The 23,303-nt window shown below is 49.1% G+C and overlaps 5 protein-coding genes across 5 annotated transcripts, besides 3 other annotated features; 4 read left to right on the top strand and 1 right to left on the bottom strand.

The window, feature by feature from the left end:
* Positions 1 to 1,147: 1,147 nt before the first annotated feature.
* Positions 1,148 to 3,117, top strand: FPSE_09961 (uncharacterized protein; the record flags this gene model as incomplete). The annotated part of the gene is made up of 2 exons (XM_009263078.1): positions 1,148 to 1,679; positions 1,787 to 3,117. 2 exons carry the CDS (start codon positions 1,148 to 1,150, stop codon positions 3,115 to 3,117), a joined length of 1,863 nt encoding a protein of 620 aa, XP_009261353.1.
* Positions 3,118 to 3,840: 723 nt separating this feature from the next.
* Positions 3,841 to 6,634, top strand: FPSE_09962 (uncharacterized protein; the record flags this gene model as incomplete). The annotated part of the gene is made up of 5 exons (XM_009263079.1): positions 3,841 to 3,969; positions 4,038 to 4,116; positions 4,168 to 6,180; positions 6,229 to 6,408; positions 6,462 to 6,634. The coding sequence occupies 5 exons, from the start codon at positions 3,841 to 3,843 to the stop codon at positions 6,632 to 6,634; spliced, it is 2,574 nt and encodes an 857-aa protein (XP_009261354.1).
* A 248-nt stretch (positions 6,635 to 6,882) lies between these two features.
* FPSE_09963 (uncharacterized protein) lies at positions 6,883 to 9,821 on the bottom strand (the record flags this gene model as incomplete). The annotated part of the gene is made up of 4 exons (XM_009263080.1): positions 6,883 to 8,001; positions 8,056 to 9,187; positions 9,518 to 9,615; positions 9,669 to 9,821. The coding sequence occupies 4 exons, from the start codon at positions 9,819 to 9,821 to the stop codon at positions 6,883 to 6,885; spliced, it is 2,502 nt and encodes an 833-aa protein (XP_009261355.1).
* Positions 9,822 to 10,582: 761 nt separating this feature from the next.
* On the top strand, positions 10,583 to 12,574 carry FPSE_09964 (uncharacterized protein; the record flags this gene model as incomplete). Its single annotated transcript, XM_009263081.1, has 2 exons — positions 10,583 to 11,855; positions 11,904 to 12,574. The coding sequence occupies 2 exons, from the start codon at positions 10,583 to 10,585 to the stop codon at positions 12,572 to 12,574; spliced, it is 1,944 nt and encodes a 647-aa protein (XP_009261356.1).
* A 483-nt stretch (positions 12,575 to 13,057) lies between these two features.
* Positions 13,058 to 13,086: a microsatellite.
* Positions 13,087 to 13,698: 612 nt separating this feature from the next.
* Positions 13,699 to 15,139, top strand: FPSE_09965 (uncharacterized protein; the record flags this gene model as incomplete). The annotated part of the gene is made up of 3 exons (XM_009263082.1): positions 13,699 to 13,710; positions 14,274 to 15,049; positions 15,103 to 15,139. The coding sequence occupies 3 exons, from the start codon at positions 13,699 to 13,701 to the stop codon at positions 15,137 to 15,139; spliced, it is 825 nt and encodes a 274-aa protein (XP_009261357.1).
* A 1,747-nt stretch (positions 15,140 to 16,886) lies between these two features.
* Positions 16,887 to 16,956: a microsatellite.
* Positions 16,957 to 21,193: 4,237 nt separating this feature from the next.
* Positions 21,194 to 21,229: a microsatellite.
* Positions 21,230 to 23,303: the final 2,074 nt, after the last annotated feature.

A 23,303-nucleotide genomic window follows, 5' to 3' on the forward strand; every position in this document is an offset into this window, starting at 1 on the left:
GTTTCATCCAATCGAGTGGCACACCTTCTTTTTCCAAGGCCATACCGATTCGGTAGACAGCGGTTGTAGCGAAATTCCTTTCTCTGTTTGGACATAGGGAAACCCGTCTCTGACTTCTCATTACTCGCTAAGAATTCATCATTGGATATTTTCTGTCAATGAGCAAAGATGACTGTGAATGACTGTGACTACGATTTTCGTCAATCGATCCATCTCGGTTATGACAGCCAGCGCCAGTCATTTCATTCCCCAATGAATGGTGTCTGTCGTGTCGTGTCGCCTTTTCTGCTCACCTGACGTCTCCGAACCCGAGAAGTCCATCCAGTCCTCGATTTCTATTACCCAATATTGTGCGATCCTGGAGCTAAAGCCAATGCCCCGTGCATGGTCTATGGTCTATGCCTGCCTGGTCTGGCTACTGGCATTCACAACGCAACGTATGTCCCTGGCTTTGAGCCAGCCCCAGTGGCGCCGCTCTTTAGCTTGTTCTTGTTTTCTTCCTCATCGTTCGGGGCTCGCCTTGCTGGTCTTGGTCTTGGACCCTACTCCTGGGCGTCCAACTAAGGTGTTTGGACCCTCTGGTCCCCGTCATGAGGTCCCCTTCCCTTGTCAAAAAGTCAACTTGGACTAAACTCGAGAGAGTCGCCTCGTGGAGTCGTTCGTTCTTTTCCTTCGTTTATAACTATCCACGCCCCCGAGCCCTGATGCACCGACCTCTGCCCTCGTTTCTTCTTTATTAGAATCCAAACCTTTTTTTCGATAAACAAATCAAAAGAGAATAAGAACAAGACCTAGAACCTAAGATATTACATCTCAGGCTCTGTCATATTAACTTAAACATCTCCAGGTTTCACTCCGGCTTCGCAAAGTCTACTCACTCTGTCGTCATCGCTTCTCGCCGCCCTCTATCGGCCTAAGTGACAATACAAACAAACCTACCTACAAAACCTCCCGGATCCGGTCAGTGGCCAATACAACGCCACTGCTTTTTCCGTGAATACCTTTTATTCCCTTTTTTATACGAACTTGAATTCTTGCCAACCGTTAGGTTGGTAAGCTGAGTTCTCCATACCCGCCTAAACTTTACTTTTACCGTTCCGTCCTGTTTCAGGGTCGGCCATTGCATATCCTTGTTTAATAGAATTGAATGGCTCTCTCTCTTACTCCCACGCACCCCGCGGTGCCTTCGCCTTCCGCACCTTCAGCACCAGGCTACTTTGACCTTTCTGCTCTGCTCAAGGCAAAGATGTCTCGCCCCGAATCTCCAAACAGCAACAGCGACAAGACCGCCCGCTCGTCCTTCTCCTCCGTCCGGGAGAACGACGATGGCCTAGCTCAGACTTTCACACGTTCCAAGATTTCCTCCTACACTCAAGGGACGGAAGAGGTATTCGATGAATCACCCTCACCCTCGGCTGAGCTTGCATCGCCTACTTTTCAGGCTCCTCTGACGCAGCCTCACAGTCGGCTTCATGGGTTCTGGTTTCCCGCAGATAACTTTCGCGGATGGAAGCAGATCCCCATCAAGGGCAAATCCGCCAGCCGCAGCTGCGAGGACCTTCACAAGTTGTCCATGACATGGAGCTCTCCAGCACCTCCCGCTGTCACAAAGAAGCCATCTCTCAGCGGCTACGAGTTCGGAACCTCTCCTCTCGAGCGACTCCCCAGCGAAGTTTTAGGTACGTGCAAATGCGACAAAGGCTGTCAATCAGAAACCCTGTCAAAACAACCCTGGTCCCAATTATACGTATCATGTATCATCAGTGCACTGACATGTCGATCACAGGTTCCATTATTGACCTTCTCGTCATCGAGATCCCTCCAAATGGCCTAACACCGCGAAACGCCGACCTTATGGCTCTTTTGCTGACTTCGCGATCTATTCATGCTGCGACGCTCAATACCCTCTACCGTCACATTACAATCCCTCACTCACGAATCTTCCGAAAGTTCCTCGCAACCATTACTGAGTACCCTGCTCTCGCCTCGATCGTGCGACGGCTGGACTTTAGCCACTTCAACCCCTCCACCATTTTCTCGACTGCGAGCGAGCGAGCTCAGACTCGAAACTTGACCTCCGAGACCCTTTCCAAATGTCTCGAGCTAACCCCATACCTGCAGGAGTTTTTGGCCCAGGAGTACATCGATGAGGATCTCGGACCCGAGGTGATCAAGAAGCTCTTTTTCGATATGCCCCGGCTCCAGGCCGTCGACTTCGCCGGATGCTCCTCTCCTTTCTTTAAGAACTCTTTCAACAGCCTTCTTGAGGCGCAATGGCCCGACTCTCTGACACTTACTCGCGTTTCGTTTCACAAGTGCCTGAACCTGCCAGGCTCTGTTTTTGAGGCTATCCTGCCTCGTCTCGAGAGAGCCACTCACCTCGATCTCGCTGGAACCAGAGTGACTGACAAGGCTCTACAGAGCTTGCCTGAGACGGCAAGACTCACTCACCTGAACTTGGCCAAGTGCCGTGAGCTCACTTCTGAGGTAGTTGTCAAATTCATCACCACTCATCCTGCTATCACTCAGACCATCACTGTTCTGAGCCTTGCTACTAATGCCAGCAGCCACCTCCTGCTTGGCAAGGCTGACGTTGATGCTATTCTTCCTCGTCTGCCTCACACTATCCGATCGCTGAGTCTCAAGGGAAGCAGAATGGATCCTTCCCAGCTTCCTCTGCTCACCCCTCTGGTCCAGCATCTCGAGGAGCTTGCTATCGGCCGAGGTCTCGATCTCCGCGATATTCACCAGCTCCTGTATCAGGCTCAGGAGTGGATTCCTCACAGCCTCCGATACATTGATATCTCCGACTTGGACACCATCATTGGCAGCGCTAGCGCTCTTCTCACCCCCGCTTCTGCACCTCTGCAGGTTATCGAGCTCGAGGAGCGTGCGTACGAACGAGCAGCCAAGGCGAAGAAGAACCTTGAGCGTGCTGGGTGGACTCCCAAGGAGTTTGGCAGCCGATACTGGCTAGTCCGCATGGAAACCGACCTCGATAGCGGCGCCCGGTGGTGGAAGCTGGGCGCTGAGAGCTGGGGCATGAGGAAGATCCCAGTCGCAAAGGCCGACGTCGGAGGCATGTACGGCACTTTCATGTTCGGCCGAAGGCTGTAAAGTGCCGGTCTCCGAGCTTGCACACATCACTTCGGTGAATTTCTCTACTCTCACATCATTTTCGGGTGTTTCTGGGTTGGCTTTTTTACGGTTAGATTTGGGTTGCATCTTGATCCGATTGATATCCCGGCGCATAGCGGTTGAAAATTAGCGTTAAAAGTAAAGTCATTTTGATGGGAAAAGCGTTCTCAGGCATGCATATGGCGAAGGAGAAAAAACGTGTAGATAATCAATAATGACTTTCATGAATACCTTTGAGATATGACTGAATGTGAATCGGAGATTATTTGTAGCTGTCATGACTATGTTCCGAGGGTAAAGTCGCATGCTTCATGTATGCCTTGGTTGTAAAATGCTGTAGTTGGGCAACCTATCAGAACTAGGCGTGTATAGCCTAACTCTCCGATAAACTATGCTTTTTACTAGCCGGAAACTTCCATGCTTGTCTATCGAAGCAAGGGGCTATCATCGATATCAGATACTATTTAGAATATTTACCTCATTGAATGTAGCTTCCATCCATGCATTAAGTGTGGCATGAAGCTTGATTGTGGCGTTTAGACTGTGGCTAGATCAAAGAGTCACGTGAGTCTCAAACTCGGATCAACCAGGCCCCGTGGCAAAGACGGCCTCCTGCGACGTAACCGCGCCGCAGCGTGCCTTGCTCCTTGAATAAGCTTCAAATCAACGATTATACAGCTTTGGTGCTAAACGGACGGCATCATGGCTCCCAAACCCGACACTCCGTTCCGCTCTGCGGACATGAGTATGGTCCAACTCTATGTTTCCAATGAAATCGGTCGCGAAGTTGTTACTGCGCTCGGAGAGCTTGGCCTCTGCCAGTTCCGCGATGTAGGCGAAACCATCCATCAACCTTTTGCATCATCAACATCGACTAATCCATCAATTCTTCAATACAGCTCAACGAGAATGTTAGCGCCTTCCAACGTACCTTCACTCAGGAGATTCGACGTCTCGATAATGTTGAGCGACAGCTGCGTACGTCATCCATCGGGATCCACCAAAACAAACGAGTCTAACACATCGCAGGATACTTTTACGCGCAGATGGACAAGATCGGTATCCCGCTCCGGAAGCTGGACCTCGACGTCGAAAGACTTGCATCCCCATCGACTTCCGAAATCGACGAGCTTGCCGAGCGCAGCCAGAAATTGGAGCAGCGTGTTTCCGCCCTTAACGAGAGTTACGAGACTTTGAAGAAGCGCGAGGGCGACCTGACCGAGTGGCGATGGGTTCTTCGCGAGGCCGGCAGCTTCTTTGACCGCGCTCACGGCAATGTTGAGGAGATTCGCGCATCTACAGACAACGACGATGCTCCCCTGCTGTCCGACATCGAGAACAACCAGAGTGGCGCCGACGCTGATCGCTCCTTCTCCGGCATGAACATTGGCTTTGTTGCTGGAGTCATTGCTAGAGACAGAGTTGCTTCTTTTGAGCGCATCCTCTGGCGAACTCTGCGTGGCAACCTCTACATGAACCAGTCTGAGATTCCCGAGCCCTTGATTGACCCTACCAACAACGAGGCCATCAACAAGAACGTCTTCGTCATCTTCGCTCACGGCAAGGAGATTCTCAACAAGATCCGCAAGATCTCCGAGTCCATGGGCGCCGACGTTTACAACGTTGATGAGAACAGCGACCTCCGACGTGACCAGATTCACGAGGTCAACAACCGTCTCGAGGATGTTCAAAACGTTCTCCAGAACACCCAGGCCACTCTTCAGGCAGAGCTCAACCAGATCTCTCAGTCGCTCTCGGCCTGGATGGTTCTTGTCGCCAAGGAGAAGGCTGTGTATAATGCACTCAACAACTTCTCCTACGACAGCGCTCGACGAACTCTCATCGCCGAGGCTTGGGTTCCCACCAACGATCTTCCCTTGATCAGGACGACACTCCAGGAGGTTACTAACAGGGCTGGTCTCTCCGTCCCTTCCATTATCAACAAGATCCAAAGCAACAAGACGCCGCCAACTTACCTGAAGACCAACAAGTTCACTGAGGGTTTCCAGACCATCGTCAACGCTTACGGTACCGCCACTTACCAAGAAGTCAACCCGGCCATGCCCGTCTTTGTTACCTTCCCTTTCTTGTTCGCTGTCATGTTTGGTGATTTTGGCCACGCCATCATCATGCTTTCAGCCGCCCTCGCTATGATTTACTGGGAAAAGTCACTCAAGAAGGTCAGCTTTGAGCTCTTTGCCATGATCTTCTACGGTCGTTACATTGCCCTCGTCATGGCTGTCTTTTCTGTCTTTACTGGTCTTGTCTACAACGATGTCTTCTCCATGTCCATGACACTCTTCCCTAGCGCGTGGGAGTGGAAGAAGCCTGATAATTATAGCAACACCACTTCTATCATTGCCACTCTGAACGACGAGGGATACCGATACCCCTTCGGTCTTGATTATGCTTGGCACGGTAGTGAGAACGACCTTCTATTCAGCAACAGTTTGAAGATGAAGATGAGTATCATTCTGGGTTGGGCTCACATGACTTACTCTCTCTGCTTCGCTTACATCAACGCTCGCCACTTCAAGAAGCCCATCGACATCTGGGGTAACTTCATCCCTGGTATGATTTTCTTCCAGTCTATCTTCGGTTACCTTGTTCTCTGCATTATTTACAAGTGGTCCGTTGATTGGAACGGTCTCAAGCTCAATCCTCCCGGTCTATTGAACATGCTCATCTACATGTTCCTGCAACCCGGAACCATCCCTGAGGGCCAAGAGCTCTACGCTGGACAAGGTTTTGTCCAGGTTGTTCTCTTGCTTCTGGCGTTCATTCAGGTCCCCATTCTCCTTTGCCTCAAGCCTTTCTACCTTCGATGGGAGAACAACCGCGCACGCGCCAAGGGTTACCGTAGTATAGGTGAAACTTCCCGGGTTAGTGCTTTGGACGGTGACGAAGATGAGCCCAACGGCCACGGCAACAGCTTCGATGAGGATGGCGAGGGAGTTGCTATGATCTCTCAAAATATTGATGAGGAACACGAGGAGTTTGAGTTCAGTGAAGTTATGATCCACCAGGTCATCCACACCATTGGTAAGTTATTCATGATTAATTGATCTCCCTATGCTAACAAATGTTCAGAGTTCTGTCTTAACTGTGTTTCCCACACTGCTTCTTACCTCCGTCTCTGGGCCCTGTCCCTTGCTCATCAGCAGCTCAGCATAGTGCTATGGTCCATGACCCTTGGTCCTGCTCTGAAGACGCCAGGCATTATGGGCGTCATTATGATCGTTGTCTGCTTCACTATGTGGTTCTTTTTGAGTAAGTTGTATTCAATTCCAGCTACATTTGACACCCCTGCTGACCTTTCCCAGCCATTGCTATTCTCGTCTGTATGGAGGGTACCAGTGCCATGTTGCACTCCCTTCGTCTTGCTTGGGTCGAGTCGTTCTCCAAGTTTGCCGAGTTTGCGGGTTGGCCTTTTGCGCCTTTCTCGTTCAACACTCTGCTGGAAGAGTCGGAAGAGCTCAAGGACTACTTGGGTTAATTAGGTTAATTGGGAGGGTCGTTTATATCGCGGTGTCTGTTATAGCAGTAGACTTTGGTATCATTACTGTATCATTAAGTAGCATAGTGCACATTAGAAAGACTGGTTTCTTGCCATGCTTATTCTTGATTTAAAGGACGTTATCTAATAACCATTTTGGGTTTCGCCCCTTCGTAAACATGGAACTCAATTAGATTCTGTAGTAGTTACATGATGTAGCCAAACCATCGCAGTAGTATAATTGCGCTTTAACCCCAGAGAGGTGCTGTCACCTCGATAGCCCTCTCCACAACAGCTCTCACTCGGTCAGCAAATACCTTGTGGCTAGACTCGACCTCGAGATCCTCCAGCCATACTGTGGCAGACATCTTATCAACTTTGATCGATACTCCAGGAACCGGAATGCCAATCTTATGCAATCGCTCAATTTCCTTTTGCTGTCTCTCCTGGAGTTGCGTGTCCTCGCCGTCCTCATCTGTCTTCATCGCGTCTTCGTCTTCACCTTCGTTCTTAGTCTTATCATCAGCATCTTCCAGAGGAGGTAGCTTAGGGGTAGTGACAGGAGCGACATTGTCTTGGCCGAACTGGGCTTCAAGGAACCACAGGAGACGCTCAAGACGTTCCTCAGGAGTGGCGGAATGGTGAGGGTTCACTTCTGGAAGGTCATGTGAATGTGAGTGCTTTGCGGATGAGCGCTTGACGGCCGCAGGAGAGCTCTCAACGGAGAAGAGAACCGCCATTACGGAGTCGGCGATGCCATCGTTGAGCATGTTGCCCTCCCATTCAAGCTCAACTTCGCCGTTTGTCCGATATCGAACTGAAACACAACCCATAACCAGGTAAGCTGCAACAAGGCTGGCAACCTCTTCATCTGCATCCTCTTGCTTCGTTTCGTCGTCGCCATCCGTAATCATCATGTCAGCATGTCCGTTTTGGCCATTCTTTGCACGACGCATTTCAGGAAGCTCTTCAATATTACCAAAGGTGCCCTCAAGAGCCCACTTGACAAGATCGACACCTGCAGCGCTGAGAGTGAGGCGCTGCTTGCACGTGATGGTGGTAGTGTTGAGACCTGCGTACTCGCGGAGATCCTCAGGTGCCATGAGAGACAGTTTGAAATCATTCTGCACAAGCACGCCGGTGACAAGAGGAGGCGTAGCAGTCTGATCGGGGTGAATGCTCTGAGGAGGCTGAATAGAGGCGAGCTTTCCTACAACCTTGGCTGTCTTGTCGGCTTTGAAGGGGATGCGTAGTTCTTCACAGTTGCGAGGAGAGTAAACTTTGACTTTCGCAGTTTTGTTAGCATTGAGTGACAGAAGTTTGGACTTCAGTCGCATCATATTGTGCTGCTCTCCATGGACAAGAATCTGCAATCAAGTTAGTTCGATGTTCTTGCGAAGTCAGGATAATAGTAGACGTACAACAACTGGTGCTTGAACCTCCTCGATAAACTCGCGGTTCTCGACGCCATCAACGTGAGCAGCGAATGAGTACTCCTGGACACTGCATCGTCGAGGAATAAGAACCTTCTCGCCATCGCCGCCGGGCATACGCCGGGCACCAGCCATACTACGAGACATGACAGCCTGGATTTGGTCGGGCTCCTGCATGATCTGCTTGGCCATTGTGCCTTCGACACTGTAACCAGTGATAATAACGCCGTTCTTCTCGCTGGGCGCCCATCTTTCTAGTAGTTCACGACTGACACCGTTCTGAAGCATACCAGGGCTGGCAAGCATGACGCAGCCGCCTACATCGTCGAACCTGTCCAAGTTTTTGAGCGAGCGGATGTACTTAAAATCCCACGGCCCTCCCTTGCCCGCACCATCACCGGATGCCTCGGCCTCAGCCATGCGCTCACGGAAGAGACGCTTGATGTTGTCATTCATGGCACCGACATATGTCTGGTAGATGAGCATACATTTCCTCGCAAGATTACTTGCATAATAAATGGGGTACTTCTGGAAATCGGCATGCTTCCCCCAGTACTCGTCCAGAATCAAAAGCAGCTCTTGGGCTCGTCCCAAAGCAAATACTGGCATGAGCACTCGACCGCCTCTGTTGAGAATACTTGTAATCGACTTCATGAGGGCCTGCTCTCTTTCCAGACGAGGAACATGAGAGGCAATACCATACGTGGACTCCGTGATGAGAACGTCAATTTTGACACCCTTGGGAACTTCTGCCGAGACAAGATGTCGATCTTGTTCACGCGAGTAGTCACCTGTGAAGAAGATGTTGAGACCAGCAATCTCAATGAGAAACATGGCGGCACCGAGGACATGGCCGGCTGGATAAGGGGTGATTCTGATGGAGGAGATGGTGTGCGTGGTGTGGTAGTCGATAGCCTCGATCTGAGGAAAGGTATTTAAATGGTCTTGCTCAGTGTAAACAGGCTGTGTGGTTGGATTGGACGAGGTGTTGCCAACTCGGACGCTGTCCTGGATAAGCCATTTGTAGATAGCTTTGGTAGGATGTGTCATGAAGACGCGCCCCCTGAAGTTGGTCTTGGCGAGGACGTATGGTAATGATGCCGCATGGTCAATATGGAAACTGTGTCCGATTAGCTATAGTTCTCAAGATGGCGGTTGGCTAGCTATGAGGTTGGCGACTGGCGATTTCAGGACAGGGCAGCATCACAAGGACGAATAGCAAGGGCGTAAGGAAAATGGGCAAAGACTGTATTGTATTGATATGGCATACAAGAAGCATAATCATGGATATCGACATCACACAAGCACAATATTGGCCGTGACAGTACAGGGCAGTGGTGTCCTGTACTGGACTGTCCGTTCCATCACATCACGAAACAACAAAACTTCGTCCCTCGCCCTGTCCAGCCTATGTATATCGTCGCGGGGGTGGGAAGAAGGGATCGCTTACTGGCTGATAAGGAGCACGTCGACAGTGCTCAAATCAAAGTCGTCGTAGAAAGGCAATGCGGCGAGTCCATCATATGCAGGATGTTGACCGGCATCAAGCTAGCAATGGGTATTAGACTGGCTGATGATAGACTGACTTGTCGATCGCTTACCATGACCGTCTTTCCTTTGTACTGAATAATGTGGCATGACCTTCCGACTTCGTTTCCTCCTCCTAGGCAAAGAAACATGAGCTCATCTGACGGATCTACTGGTTCTTCGGCTGCGGCCGCGTTCATAGCGGCAGCTTTTCGTTTGGATGCCATTTCGAGGAGGTGCCGAGCTGTAGCTCGCTTCACACTCGGCGCAAGAAACTTCTATATAGACAATCAGTAGAACGGCACTGAGCCACCGATAGCAACAACGCTGTGGTTCACTGATTGCGACAATGATCAACAGCTGTAACAATGAGAGTGAATGAACGTATGGATGAATGAATAGGCGGACAATATGGGCATAAACGCAGACGCGTTTGAACAATGAACGGATAAAAACCGGTCTTTTCTTTTTAGGGAGATAGCTGCAGGTGTCAATAAAAAATAGACGTATGCTATTAGGGAAGGTGCATATTTGTGGGGCTCAGCAGTGTTTGCTCAAGTGGGTCTTATCATTATTGCAGGCAGCTTTTTGTCGTCTGCACATAGCTCCGTCCTTCCCCCATATTTCGAAAGAGAGGCTCTGCGCACGTGACGTTAAAACTACGCGACATCTGTTTTACAGGTGAAGCTCCTTCCTTCATAGCACCCCCAGCCAATTATCATATTCGCCCAACGACGCTATACAACGCCTCCATCTGAAAGCGCAATTCCAACGCCTTCCAGTTACGAATTCATCGTCTATTGATCGGTTTTATAGCTTCCCCGAGAGCCCCGTCGAGATTGAGCGCGTCGGATGGGAGGCGTCGCGATCGATTTGACAGGCTCATTCGCCTGCTGAGCTAACACACTCATTCACCAACACCTATCTTCCTTCTCGACCTTGGCACGCTTTTCGATCGACAAGACAGTCACGAACACGGCATTTCATCATGGCCCAACCACAACCACAGACACAGCCTCAGACCCAGACGCAGGTTCAGGTGCCGCCTCGCGCCTTCTCTCCGCCGCAGCATTCCCCGTCGCCCGCCGCGTCGCAGCCGACCTTTGCCCTCCCACCTCAGAAACGAGTTCGAACGGAAGGCCCTTCCTCTCAACCAGAATCTCCCTATGCTACATCTCCCTATGCTGCGAGCCCAGGCGCCACAGCAACGCCACCTGCTGCGACAGGATCTCCTGCCTTTGCGCAAAGTCCTGCTCTACCACAGGCGTATTCTACACCTTACACCAATGGGCATACGACGCCTGGCCTTAATCTTCCAGACGTGCGACCGAATTCGACGCCTCCGATTCAACAGCCCCAACAACCGCAGACACCTGTGCCTCAATACACGAATGTAACGATGACGCCTGTGCCACTTTCAGGTCCCGGTCAATTGGCGGTTCCAACTCCTGGTCCAAGTGTGATGGGTCCCCCACAGAGACCAGCTGAGCGACCGACAAAGGACTATGAATACGATGTGACAGATTCGCTTGCTGGTACGGGCATCGATCTTCGAGCTGAGGAGCAATACATGAATGATCTTTACGCGACCGGTTTCGATGAAGCACGGACAGGATTTGCTCACCAGCCACCTGGGCCCAAGTCAACATTTTACGGTGCAGGTCCAGCAAATCAACCTGCCCAACCCGTTCAAGACCAACAGCAGGAACAGTTTGCTGCACAGCAAGCAGAGAGGGCTTGGTCAGAGTCATCGATGCGACTTGCACTTCAGCGAACACAGGAAATCAGTGAACCGTTTTTGCTGGTCGCCATGCTGCATCGACGTGCGGACAAGATAGCACGAGAACACCATTTGGGGCTGAACCTAGACCTGAAGAACAACAGTCAGACTATGGGAAAGATGAGACTTCCGGAACAGTTTGCTGCGCCAAAGGTGACTGTCAAGGTGACTCCAGGTCCAGATTCGACCATGGTTCACACGACAGGCTCATACATTCCGCACGATGCTTATCTGGTTGATCAGCTAGCATTAATGTCGATTGCTACGAAACAGAGACTCCGGGAATTAGTCGAAGACGCGCATTTGGTGGCAACGAACCGACAGAAGACGTCTCATGGGGATGTACCTGAAGAGTGGGTTCCAGCAGCTGCCCCTATGAATGCCGAGCCTCTAGAGCCCATCGAGAAGCCAACCGACTCAATCAATGGTGTTGAGGCTACTGTGGAAAGCGCGGATGGGGACAGCACAAATCCGTTAAAACGTAAGTAGAGCCAGGGATATATCTTCTGTTTATACTCACATTTTACAGGCTCTAGCGACACAGCCGGGTTAACAAGCGGTGCACCTCCCGTTAAGTTACCTAAAGTATCATCTTACATGACAACTACGATGCGAGACCTTGCAAGACAGGAGCGTGACTGGGAGGAAGCACGACTTCGTAAACGACAAAAGCGCAAAGACGGAATACCGGACTCTGGAAGCACAACTTCGCGTGCGGGCAGCGTGGCTCCCGGCACTCCCGGCACCGCGGCTCCGGAAGCCCCCAAGAGCATGACTAAGAAGGAGATCAAGAAGAACCAGCAGATGAAAGCTGCTGAGATCGATAATCATCAGAGTCAGAACACAACCAGTAGTCTCTTTGCTGGTTTTGGAGGCAAGGGTGGTCTGTTTGGCAAGAAGAAAACAGGCAAGACGTACGACTGGATGAACGTCGGACGCGGAGGCAGTGGAGCGAGCACACCAACCAGGAGCGCTCCAGGGCTTGGAAAAGGACCTGGAGGAGCCGGAGCGGCGCCGGCGCCAGCAAACATGGCCATGACCACTGAAGGACGCAACCGACTCGGCACATGGAGGGAAGATAAAGAAAAGGGGCGCAACATTCAGCTGCGTGATTGGGCTGCAGTACTAGAGAGAGATGGACGAGAAGCCAAGGCACTTCAAAGAGCGTACCTGTACCTGGACGCCTCGAACCCCAAGTAATGATTGCTACAACTACGAAAATACGGCGACGTAATGGAAGACGTGGAGAGAAAGAAGACAGAAACAGGGGAGAACGAATTGGTGACGTTTAGCCAGGGCCAGGAGAGAGAGCTAGAGGAAGATACCCTGCGCGGCGTACATCTCTTGTGATATTACTTAGCACGGCGTTTTATGTTTCTTTTTTTTTCAACTAAAGGCATGACTTAGGGGGAAAGGCAGTATTTGGCATGCACTGCACAGCAGGAAATAAGACGATGAACTGATAGCATGAAGGGTTAAGAGGGGGCCTCTTGGGGCAGAAGGGAATTCAACACTGGTGGGCACGATGCGTACCAAGCGAAAGGGCAAGCGGCATGTATTTCTCGAGAGATTTCATGTCTGACACGAGGTCATCACTTCTTACCTACCTAGTCAACTGACTGAAGCCTGAACTCACTAGAGGAGCGGTTACTGGTCAGCGAAAGGGGTGAAGGGGGAAACAGCAGAGGAGAGGAGAGGAGAGGAGAGAAAAGTCCAGGGAGAAATCAGAGACGAGAAGAATCAAAACTCTTTGTACTTTGGACATTTGGACATGAAGTTAGCTTCAATTTAACTCGACTTTAGAGTTTTTACCCTGCGCTGATCATTGATGTTTGTGAAAATTGGTGACGGGGACATTCCTTTTCTTGAGTCAAGGGAGAAGAAAGTACGGATAGAAAGTGCCTCTTCTCTTTAGCCTTCCTTGTTTGCGGTTGCTTGACAGAGTCAATGACAAATGATTCCACTTAGAGGAAAAGTGGGACTACAGCTTGCATCGTCGTTTTCTCCCTCCCTTATCAACAGTTAGATACCTGGACTATTCAGTCAATTGCTTGTTGAGCACGCAACTTTGATTTAATTGAAAACTCGGAAGGGTCCGGATCTACCTGCTTGACACAAAGGAAACAGAGACAAAAAACCAGAGACCTGGCCTAAATTACAGCTTCAAGACAGCACATACACTCACGCCCTTCAACTACTATAAGTAACCAACTTCCACTTTCAGTAACGTCAAGGGAGAATCATCAACTAACCTGGCATCCAGATCTCAACGCTCAAACCCGTTCAAGAGGATCCATAGTCTTGGCGATACAGCACTCATCAATATGGCAATTGCGGTTGGTTCCCTTTCCTCTCTCTCTTTACGATCATGGAGGGGGGTGCATCATAGCCCTCCCTCCCTTGCTTCAAGCTGGTATGATATATGCACTATTAAGCATCCAGACTAATTCGTTTGCGGCCCTAGGCAATCGGCCAGATCTGCTCAACGAAGTCGATCAAGGGTAATCTAGAACAATGTGTTAAACTGGTGGCGAGTGCAGCCCGGGGACAAGCGAAGGTGAGTGACTGACTGACTGAGTACTGTCAAGTTTATGACTGGTCGCCTGCAAGTTTCTGGCCCCGGATAAAGGAATCTCTATATCCCTTAATCGAGATGTCCAAAAAGAGACTCGTCAAAATTCAGAAAAAAGAGACACATGATCTGGATTTAAGGGAGTCAGTCGGCTGAATCAACCGTGAGACAACCACACTTCAGAACTCTGCTCGTTAAGAGGTCTTGGAGACTCTAGTGTGGTTCAGTCTTCAGGCATCTTGTCTTACTATCTTCCCAAAACGGCGGTACTTCTCTTTGAGAGGTTTTGGTTCTTTCTCACACGGTATACTTACAGATTCTCTTTAGGTCTTATTTCTCCCAGAGGCGGCTGACTACATCGCCTCGGATGGCAAGGAGTCACTGGAACTTGCAGAGCCTCAATCGACGTCATCTTTTGTGAGCGGTCTTCGGGAGGCAGCTCGAGAGCATCGCGTTGCTGTCCATGTAGGTATCCACCACCGTGATGAGACAGATATTGGACAGGAGCAGTCAAAGAGGATTCTGAACCGAACGATCTACATCAACGCAGATGGCCAAATCGACGATACAGCAACTTATGACAAGCTTCACGCATTCGACTTTGGCAAGATGAAGGAGAGTGACACAGTCCAGCCCGGTAAAACTCTCACGGCACCTTTCGACACGCCTATAGGCCGCATCGGAAGCCTCATCTGCTTCGACCTACGCTTTCCAGAGGCACCCTTGGCACTTGCCCAGCCCGGTCCTCACAGCGCGTGGAAGAGCCACCCAGCGCAGGTACTGACATACCCGAGTGCCTTCACCTGCCAGACAGGACCGGTGCACTGGGAGACTCTTCTCAAGGCCAGAGCCATCGAGACACAGAGCTACGTCATTGCGTCGGGTCAAGTTGGAAAACACAACGAGAAGAGATCGAGTTGGGGGCAGAGCATGATCATTGATCCTTGGGGGAAGGTTGTGCTAAAGCTCAAAGGGGTGAAAGAGGAGGGTGGAAAATATGAGGGCACGCCGGAGGAGGGTGCTGTAGGGGATATTGGGTTTGTAGACATTGATCTTGAATATTTGGAGAAGATTCGAAATGACAGCCCTCTCCAGAGGAGAACGTAAGTTGACCACGGTATGCTCCAAAGAGTTTGTTTATGCTAACTGTGGGTAGGGATGTTTATCCTGAGTTGGTTTGCAGCAAGGCATAGACGAGGGGCATATGATAGACATACATCGATAGATATCGTGATTTAAACAGAGAAGTATAAGTATGTTTACTTAGCTTATAGAGTTATGCAGGCACTTGTCACGTTGAAGAGTCCGTTACGGTTGTATAAGTGATCACTAACATGCAGACCTGTCATAGGCTGATATAGTTGCCATTTTTGACAGGACATACCACATATTATTGGCTGAGAGAGACTACGTAACAGTTAGTTACGGTTCTCAGAACGAACTGGAGTATACTATCCCTTCAGTTTGGTGTACAGTAAGATCCCTTTGAACTCTGTTAATAATAGCATCGTTTCAGTAACATCTACCAAAGTTTAATCTGACTTCAAGTTCAAAAGCTTAACACAATATGGAAACATTACCAGTGATCGAAATCTCATACAAACAGTTCGGGCCTGATTACGAGAACACTCCGTGTCTGCTTGCCGTGTCTTACAATTGATCATTCCCTGAGGCTCAAACGCAAATGCAAACATCAAGGCAAACATATCAAACCGTGACCCCGTCCCCAACCCAACTAACAGTCAATGATTCTCCATCCTCGCGTAGTCGCCGATGAGATGGATCCTCGGGGGATCCCATCCCCAGCTTCCGTTATAAGAGAGATTGTCCCTACAGAGTACTCGCCCCATCATCTCCTTAGGACCGACAGTTTGGCACCAGTACAGATTTTCTCCTGGGAAGAGGGAGGGGCGAAAGGTTACAAGTCAAGTCCCGGGTGGCTGGGACGCCTTGACAGTGCATGGTTTCCGGTTCTCCCGAAAGACTTGACCTTTCCGCCTTGAACCCTGTGAACTGGAACCGGAACCTGAAAGGTTGAGCCTCGTTATAGGCGAGGGGACTGGGGGCAGAGACTTTCTGTCAAGCACAGACAGGCTGAAAGAACCGCCGAGTTACACAATGGTTTAGACTTTTTTTCTTCTCGCTTGAGGAGTTGACGGAAAAGGGTCCCATTGCCGAGATGAAGTCGAAGATCTGTTCAAGTCCCGTTCCCATCGGCTTCTGGGGATGCAGTACCGTTTACCGTGGCCGTTGCCTCGGTTCTGGATCCCTGTGAGAAAAAGAAGACTTTTTTCCCGTTCGTGCTTCGCATGTGCGTATACCGGCCTGTGCTTCCTTTGCTTCCATGTGTTGTTCTTTTCTTCTTCTTATTCCGCGTTCTCCACTGGACTAGGAATCAGTTTCCAAATTCCCCGGATGGAGGTGCAATTCCTCATGTCCCGACCGTTGGTGTTGTTTTGTTTAGCGTTGCGACGTTGCAAGCCTAGCTTTTTGGCCCTTCTCTCCCATGCTTGCCATGCATGTTACCGAGTTGTTGGGTACGGTAACAGAGACGATAGAATTTTTCCATTTTCCTTCAGCCTCGTCTCGGAACGGTTGCGTTGTGATGTATTGATTTCAAGGCATTTCGGGTCGTGCTTCCGCAGACGATGATACGTTATGGGTTATAGGCTAAAATGACGGTATAGCAGACGTTGGATATGCACGAGGTTTGTAGAGTAGTGTGCCATATGGGTGGGAGAGAGGCGCCTTGCATCATTAGAAGTTTGATTAATATGTTTTTATCTGTTTAAGAGAACATGCATCTTGAAACCTGCTCTCGTGTATTAGTTTTTGCGGAATAATTATGTGTTTGATACCTGTACTTTTTCGCAACTCAGTAATGTCCTATGGTTAGTGTGTTTGTCGTATAAACGAGCCTTGTCCTCTTGTCTCTCCTTGCTTTTCTTTTCTTTTCTTTTCTTTTCTTTTCTTTTCTTTTCTTTTCTTTTCTTTCTCTTCTCTTCCTTTCGTCCTTCCCGTCACCCTGGACCTTGAAATATTGCAGCCTTGCATTTACGGTACCTGAGTTGCAGAGTACGTAGTATGTAGTGGTGGTGGTGGAGTAGCACTGACAATGACAGAGGGAAACAAACCTAGACGAGACAAGACAAGATTTGCTTTGACAGTATCCACTTGATTGATACCATGAACCATCATCATCGCCATGGCATGTCGCATCCCGACCTGTGCTGTCATGTCATGTAAGGTACCGTTGGTGCTATGCACACGCCCTGTAGCATCCCTGATATAGGTGATGGTGAGATACCCATGTTCTTGTCCATGTCCATGCAAGATTCCCGTCTCGCCTGTGTGATTAATTAATTAATTCCCTTTATCTTCCTTCCTTCCTTCTTGTTCTTTTGGTGTCTGTTGTTCCTGCGCTATCAATCTCTCACGCCCCCTCTCCCCTGCCTTCCTTCCTTCCGCGTTCTCACCCAGCTGCACCTGCCTGAAGAACTTCCATTTGACTCCACTGCGGCCCCCCCTCGTCTCCACCGATTCCCAACGCTTCGGTCCCGGGAGTCAGGCTGCATTAGCCCGGCGTCGCACGATGCTCAATGTGGTCAAGACTCTGCTGGAAGTACTGTGCTGTACCCCAGGTACGTACTGGTACCTTCTGCAGACTTTCCATTACCCTTACCCAGGGTTACCCTCCGTCTGGACTTTGTCTGATCTTGCCTTACCTTGGACCTGGGAAAAAGAGCAGGTAAATCGGAAGGCATGCCCGTACCGTTCTTTTGTTCCTGCAGCTTGCAGCTGCACCCCAGTCTCCATTCTCCGTTCCCTCCTTCCCCGTCCCCGTCCCGTCGCCGCAACCCAAAGCAGGAAGCTGTCAATGTCATCTTGCATTAGCCGATATTCTAATTCCCCATCAGACATTAACAATTTATTAGTATTTATCTTAACAAGGTTTTAAAAACTTAGTAGGTGATTGACTAACTTTTCCGGCTGAGAGAAAGAGGAAGGAAGGAAAAAAAGAACCAAAACGACCAGTAATATTTTGCTTTTGATGTCGCTCTAATTGATTGATTTTCATGTCTCATATTGCTTCCTTTCTCTTTGCTTTTTACAGAAACGACTCAGGTAATGTCTTTCTTGACTCTTGTCTCTTTCTCCAAAAACGAGTTTGCGCTTTGTTGCCCAATAGATAAACATGATTTGTTTCTTTTCTCAGTAACGCCTCATGCATCCACTTTATGCAAGATACCGTAATTAGTAGGTGGTAGCATGAGTTGCAAAAAGGCTACATACATGTAGAGAGACATACAACATATCGCTGTTTGGTTGTTATTTTGTTTTGTTTGCCTGTGTTTGTCTAGACCATGAGGAATAAAGGCTTTATCCTCTCCTTTTATTTTTGCTTTTTTTGTTGGCGCGTATTCTTGCACCTTGATTGTTTCCTCTTTTTCCTACTCCCTTGCGATGACATCTGATATCAGATTGCAACCTTTTTTTCTTTTTTTGTCGTTGGTCGCAAACAGGGCCCCAAGATGGAGATGGATGTACGGAGCACACGGAGGATCCACGTATGATGCGCAAACTGTCGATCCGATAAGTCATAATGCTGGAGTCGCATCCTCTTGCTTTTTTTTTGCTCTGCCTTGCTCTCTGGAGTTACTTGTTTCGACCACTTGTTGCGACTCGTGTTGATACCCGACCTATTGAATTGTCTGTATCTGTACCGAGACAAGATTGTGAAACGAGCGGCTCATGACTGGATACGGAACGCTGAGCCTCGGCTGATTTTTGTCTACATACTTGTGTCACCACCCTTCTGGTTGAGATGTCCCTAATTAAGGGTTATACCCGTATAATGGTAGCTGTGGCATGTTAATGAGCCCAATGTTAGCCCACTATTTCATCTGAACCTCCTGCGTGTCATGTCTGCCTGCCGGCTGCCGCTGTGCACTCTATCTACTACCTCGTTACAGATAGAAGAAGAGCTCAGATCAAACGCCGTGGCTGTGTTCTATCGACGATGTCCTCGTTTTCGTGTCCCCCGGAACCTTCAATCCCGTTAGGCCTGGCCACAAGCATTTCAACGTTTGCTCTACGGCTATGAAACGCGCCCCCAAAACTCAACCGCCAGCCATCGAAACTCTTGTTCCCTGAGAGTCAATAGTCTTGTTCCCAATGAAGCTTGAGTCCTGTATTTCTTGTTCTGCTTTGGCCTTTTGTCTGGCTTTAAGCTTTTTCTTCTGTTCATCATATCGGAAACTGTACCCGCGGTTAGAGTCGTCGTCATTGCTGTATCACCTTGTATCTTGTGCTGCGACATCAATGCCGGCCCCCTGAAAGCCCAAAAGTCAATTACTTAGTACTAGGCTACGCCATCACCACCAACTTATAGTATCGTAGCTACTGTATCATCCAAGCGTCGCACGCCCAACCAATTCAATTCATCATCAACCAACCACCAAAAAGGTCGTACCTTGTTTTAGTGCAAAAGTATTTCATTTATGTATTTATTTTTGGGTTCCATGGAAACATCATAGCTCAGCTTTGCAGAGTTGCATAGGCACGCACTGACTCGCTTCGCCCGTGAACAATTCATGCTTGGCCCCTTGCGTTACTGGCATAATTTCGCATTCAGGCACAACGGATTCCCATTTCAATTTTATGGTCATTCATTATTGCAGCCCAATCTATTTTAATTATGTGTCATCTCAAGTTTAGGTAGGTAGGACATTAGACCATCTCGATACAGCAGGTAACTAGACCACCTTAGTAGACTACTAAGACAGTAACTTGGATCTATTAACCCAACAACGCTCTACCTTGTTGCGCAATGCTCAATGGCATTTCATTACCTTTGTAATTGCCATTCGCATGGACATGGGAACCCAACATAGGTAGCAAACCTGAACCTGGACCTGACTGAACAACCTGTTTGTTGCTACAGTAAATAGTCTTGTTTTCTCGTGCCCTCTCTGTCTAGCCCAGTGACAGTCCAGTCCATTCTTTCGTATTGGTTAGGCCATCAACAACTCCCTTGATTCGTAGTAAACATTCCATCCTCTCCCATTCCAGGTAAACTGCAGTCTGTGCCCGCGAATACAGCGAGTAGTTACTACCTTGGATATCTTGTGCTTGTGTATGCGCGCGTTACCCCAACCAATCTCATGTACTGTAATTTACTCTATCGTCACTTTCATGTTTCCTGTTTCCCCCCATGTCCTCGGATTCTTCTCCCCGGTTCGTCATCACCCGCTCGTCACACAAACTGCGGCTTCAAGCATAGCACACAAATCCTCGTCCAAGTAATTCTCATCCAAACTTATCTCACCTCGCGTCCAGGTTCCCTTAAAAGGCAAACACGGCGAGTAATAAGATTCGGTACTGAAAATAGATTTCTTGCCACACGCACAAGTATTCGTTCACTAAGCCAGTCCCAGTCAATCACTTCTCATGTTTTGGTAGTCAAAATAGTTATTGAATAATTCTCCATTATTTGTATTTCTTCTCAAATCCTAAAAGCCTGTTCGTTTCCTTGCGCTGTGTAGCTAAAAGTCTTGCGTTTAATAAAATACTATACAGTCGAGATACTCGAAGGGGGGAGACGCGAAGTAGGGGGTATCGTCTATCAATCCTGAGTCCAGCCCAAGTGCTCGCAACACGGCTAGAGCATCGTCTCGCTTCCATCTCTCCCCCCTTCCTCGATCCTAATCCAATAGTTGAGGTCTTGTACACCAATAGAGTCCAGAAATAGTACACGGGGAATATCGCAAGGGATCCCATTGCTGCTGGTCCTCCCGTGAGGGAGCTCAGACCAAGACAGCCACACCCATAACCAATAGTAATAATAGGAAAAGAAGAAAAAAAAAGAAACGAGCGAAGGGGTGGCCGGGTGATAAGACCAAAAAGCAAAACCCCCAAAGTCTATATGCGATTGCTGAAATCAAACATCTTTTCCCATCCGATCCCAGTTTTTTGTAATCCGTCCCAAAACCCTTGCATCAAAATAAACTCCAATATGTGTCTTTGTGGTATTCGATCTTCTTGGCTCGGTCTTCAGGCGCTCCATGTCGGTTTCGGTCACCCAATTCCCCAACCCTTGTCGCGGAGGCGATCTGAGACAGCCCCATCCCAGTCAGATCTGCATTCCGATTCAGAACGCCCTTGACGTGAGTGGTGCTGAAACTCAGAGTTGGTTTTCGAAGGAGACGCTGTGGGTCGAGAATGGAGAGCCGACAGAAGACGATCCCAGGAAGAAAGAAAGACACATAGAAAGAAAGAAAAAAGCAAACCCAGTTTTGATACCGTCTATGTTGAAACGCCCCGTGCTGAACCCAATGTAGATGTGAACAAATTCGCGTCGCCACGAATGTTGAATGTGAAATAAAGAAAATTGACACTCAGTCATAACAATGAGTGAAATCGTTCCCAAGAAAGTGTTTCCCCTGAAATTCTCGCTTGCTGCTGGGAAGCAAGTGATGGCTCCGAGCCGTTGTGTATATGGTTTTCGACAGGAATGTGCATTAAAAAGTGTATCCGGAAAGCATTATAGCCAGGAGTGATTCGGCTCCTCGACTGTCTTGAAATGATTAAAGGTGTCGTAATTGGTAAAAAGTCGCTCTAAATCGAAGAGAAGAAAGGCGGAAGAGTGTGAAGCGCGCGTCTGAAAGATGAGCGCAGTGTCATGTCGTCGCCGGACAGGCCTAACCGCCAGCGTGGCCCGGCTTGATGGCGTGGTCGTCAGTCGCATTAGGTTGGGAAACGTGTAGAGTTTATCCAACATTTCAAGCGAAAAGACTCTTATGAAGGTCTGGGGCGGGGAGGAGGCTTGGGAACACCGGTTGTGTCGTAGGCTCCTCGGCCCATGTTGGAAGGGGTTGATGATCCTTCAATCATTGTGAATGTTGTTGTCTGTGGTGAAGATTGGAAGTGAATGAGTTGTTACTGCGTTGTTGGTCAGTTCATGCTGCAAGGGGACAGTGTGATATATGAATAAAAAGACAGCCAGGGCAATCAAGTGCAAGTAGAGAAGAAACCAAGACAGGCACCAGCGCGAAAGATTGGATTCCAATGGAGTGATTGTGATTAAGCGATTTTGACTTACAAGGAATATTCTTCGTGGTGCGACGAAGAATGCAAAACGTATTGAACGAATGTGAGTGCGGATTGGCTGAAAGATTGAAGCGGCAGAGAACAGAGAGGCGAGAAGACAGCCGAATGGTGTTCAAGATGCGAGCGTTACCAATATAATTGGAGCGTGTTTCGGAGGTGTAAAGGAGTGGTGGTGAGTGGGAGTTGGTTGTGTTTGGCGAGACGTCGACACCAGAAGGTTGAAATAGGAAACACGAGCGAGAGATATTGTCGCAGGCGTGTTGTAGAGTATTATACAATAAATAGGTAAAGGCAGATGAGGGACAGGTGTGTCTCTTGAATAGTGAGCGGGAAAGGGGAGAGTTATGCTTTTTGAGTGACCCAAATGAGGTAGGATCCGAGGGGAGAACCTTTTTATTTGGATTGGGGTGACTTGAACTTCTGTCAAGCGTCCTTGCAAGGGGTATGGGATGGACGGATCGTTGCCGTAATACGGTACTAGTAGCCTGGCCAGCTACTTTCTCAGCTGGTAGTTGAGTTCAGTTCAATTCAGGCACAAGGCACAAGGCACAGGTACGCTGCAGAGTAGTAGGTAGAGTAAGGTAGCAGGGTGGCGCCGGTCGGATGGTCGAATGAAGTGTGGGTCAAACAAACGGGGCTCGATTATTACGAGGGTGTGGGACTTGTTCTGTCTGTTGTTCTGTTCTGTTCTTTGCTGGGATAGATAGATTTGGCTAGCTTCGAAGCTTGGTTGGAAAAGGTCAAGGTAACCTGATGGATGAGGCAAGGCCAAAAGGTTGCTTGGGTTGGGTTGACTAGCTTTGGTGTCTAGTCTTTTCTGTCCGAGTCGTCGATATCGTTCGCTTAAGGTGCGTGTGTATGTGTAAGTGATTCACTAAAAGAGGACAGAAGAGCCAAGTGATCAGAGGTGGGCGGCTGAGGGTATTTAAAAGAGAATGTGTTCCAGAGGGAGACGTGTGATGAGTTTCTTGTTCGAGGGAGGAAGTGGGAAGCAAGTCGCTTTTGTACAGACATCACCCGTATGAGGGAACAAACCTTTGGCAAAACCTCAACGAGAATCAACGGCAAGGCAATGCAAGGCTTGCAGGGCCAGACAAGGGCAAGGGGGTGCCCTCTCTCACTCTATCGCTACATGTGCCGTCCGGACTGTCAATCAATGTCAGTGCCAATGTCAATCATCCATTATTACCTTACCTGAGTGAGTATCGACCTCATCAAAATTGCTATGAAATTTCCCCAAGGGGGTCC

This window comes from Fusarium pseudograminearum, chromosome 1 (assembly GCF_000303195.2).
Source record: "Fusarium pseudograminearum CS3096 chromosome 1, whole genome shotgun sequence".
Taxonomy (NCBI): domain Eukaryota; kingdom Fungi; phylum Ascomycota; class Sordariomycetes; order Hypocreales; family Nectriaceae; genus Fusarium; species Fusarium pseudograminearum.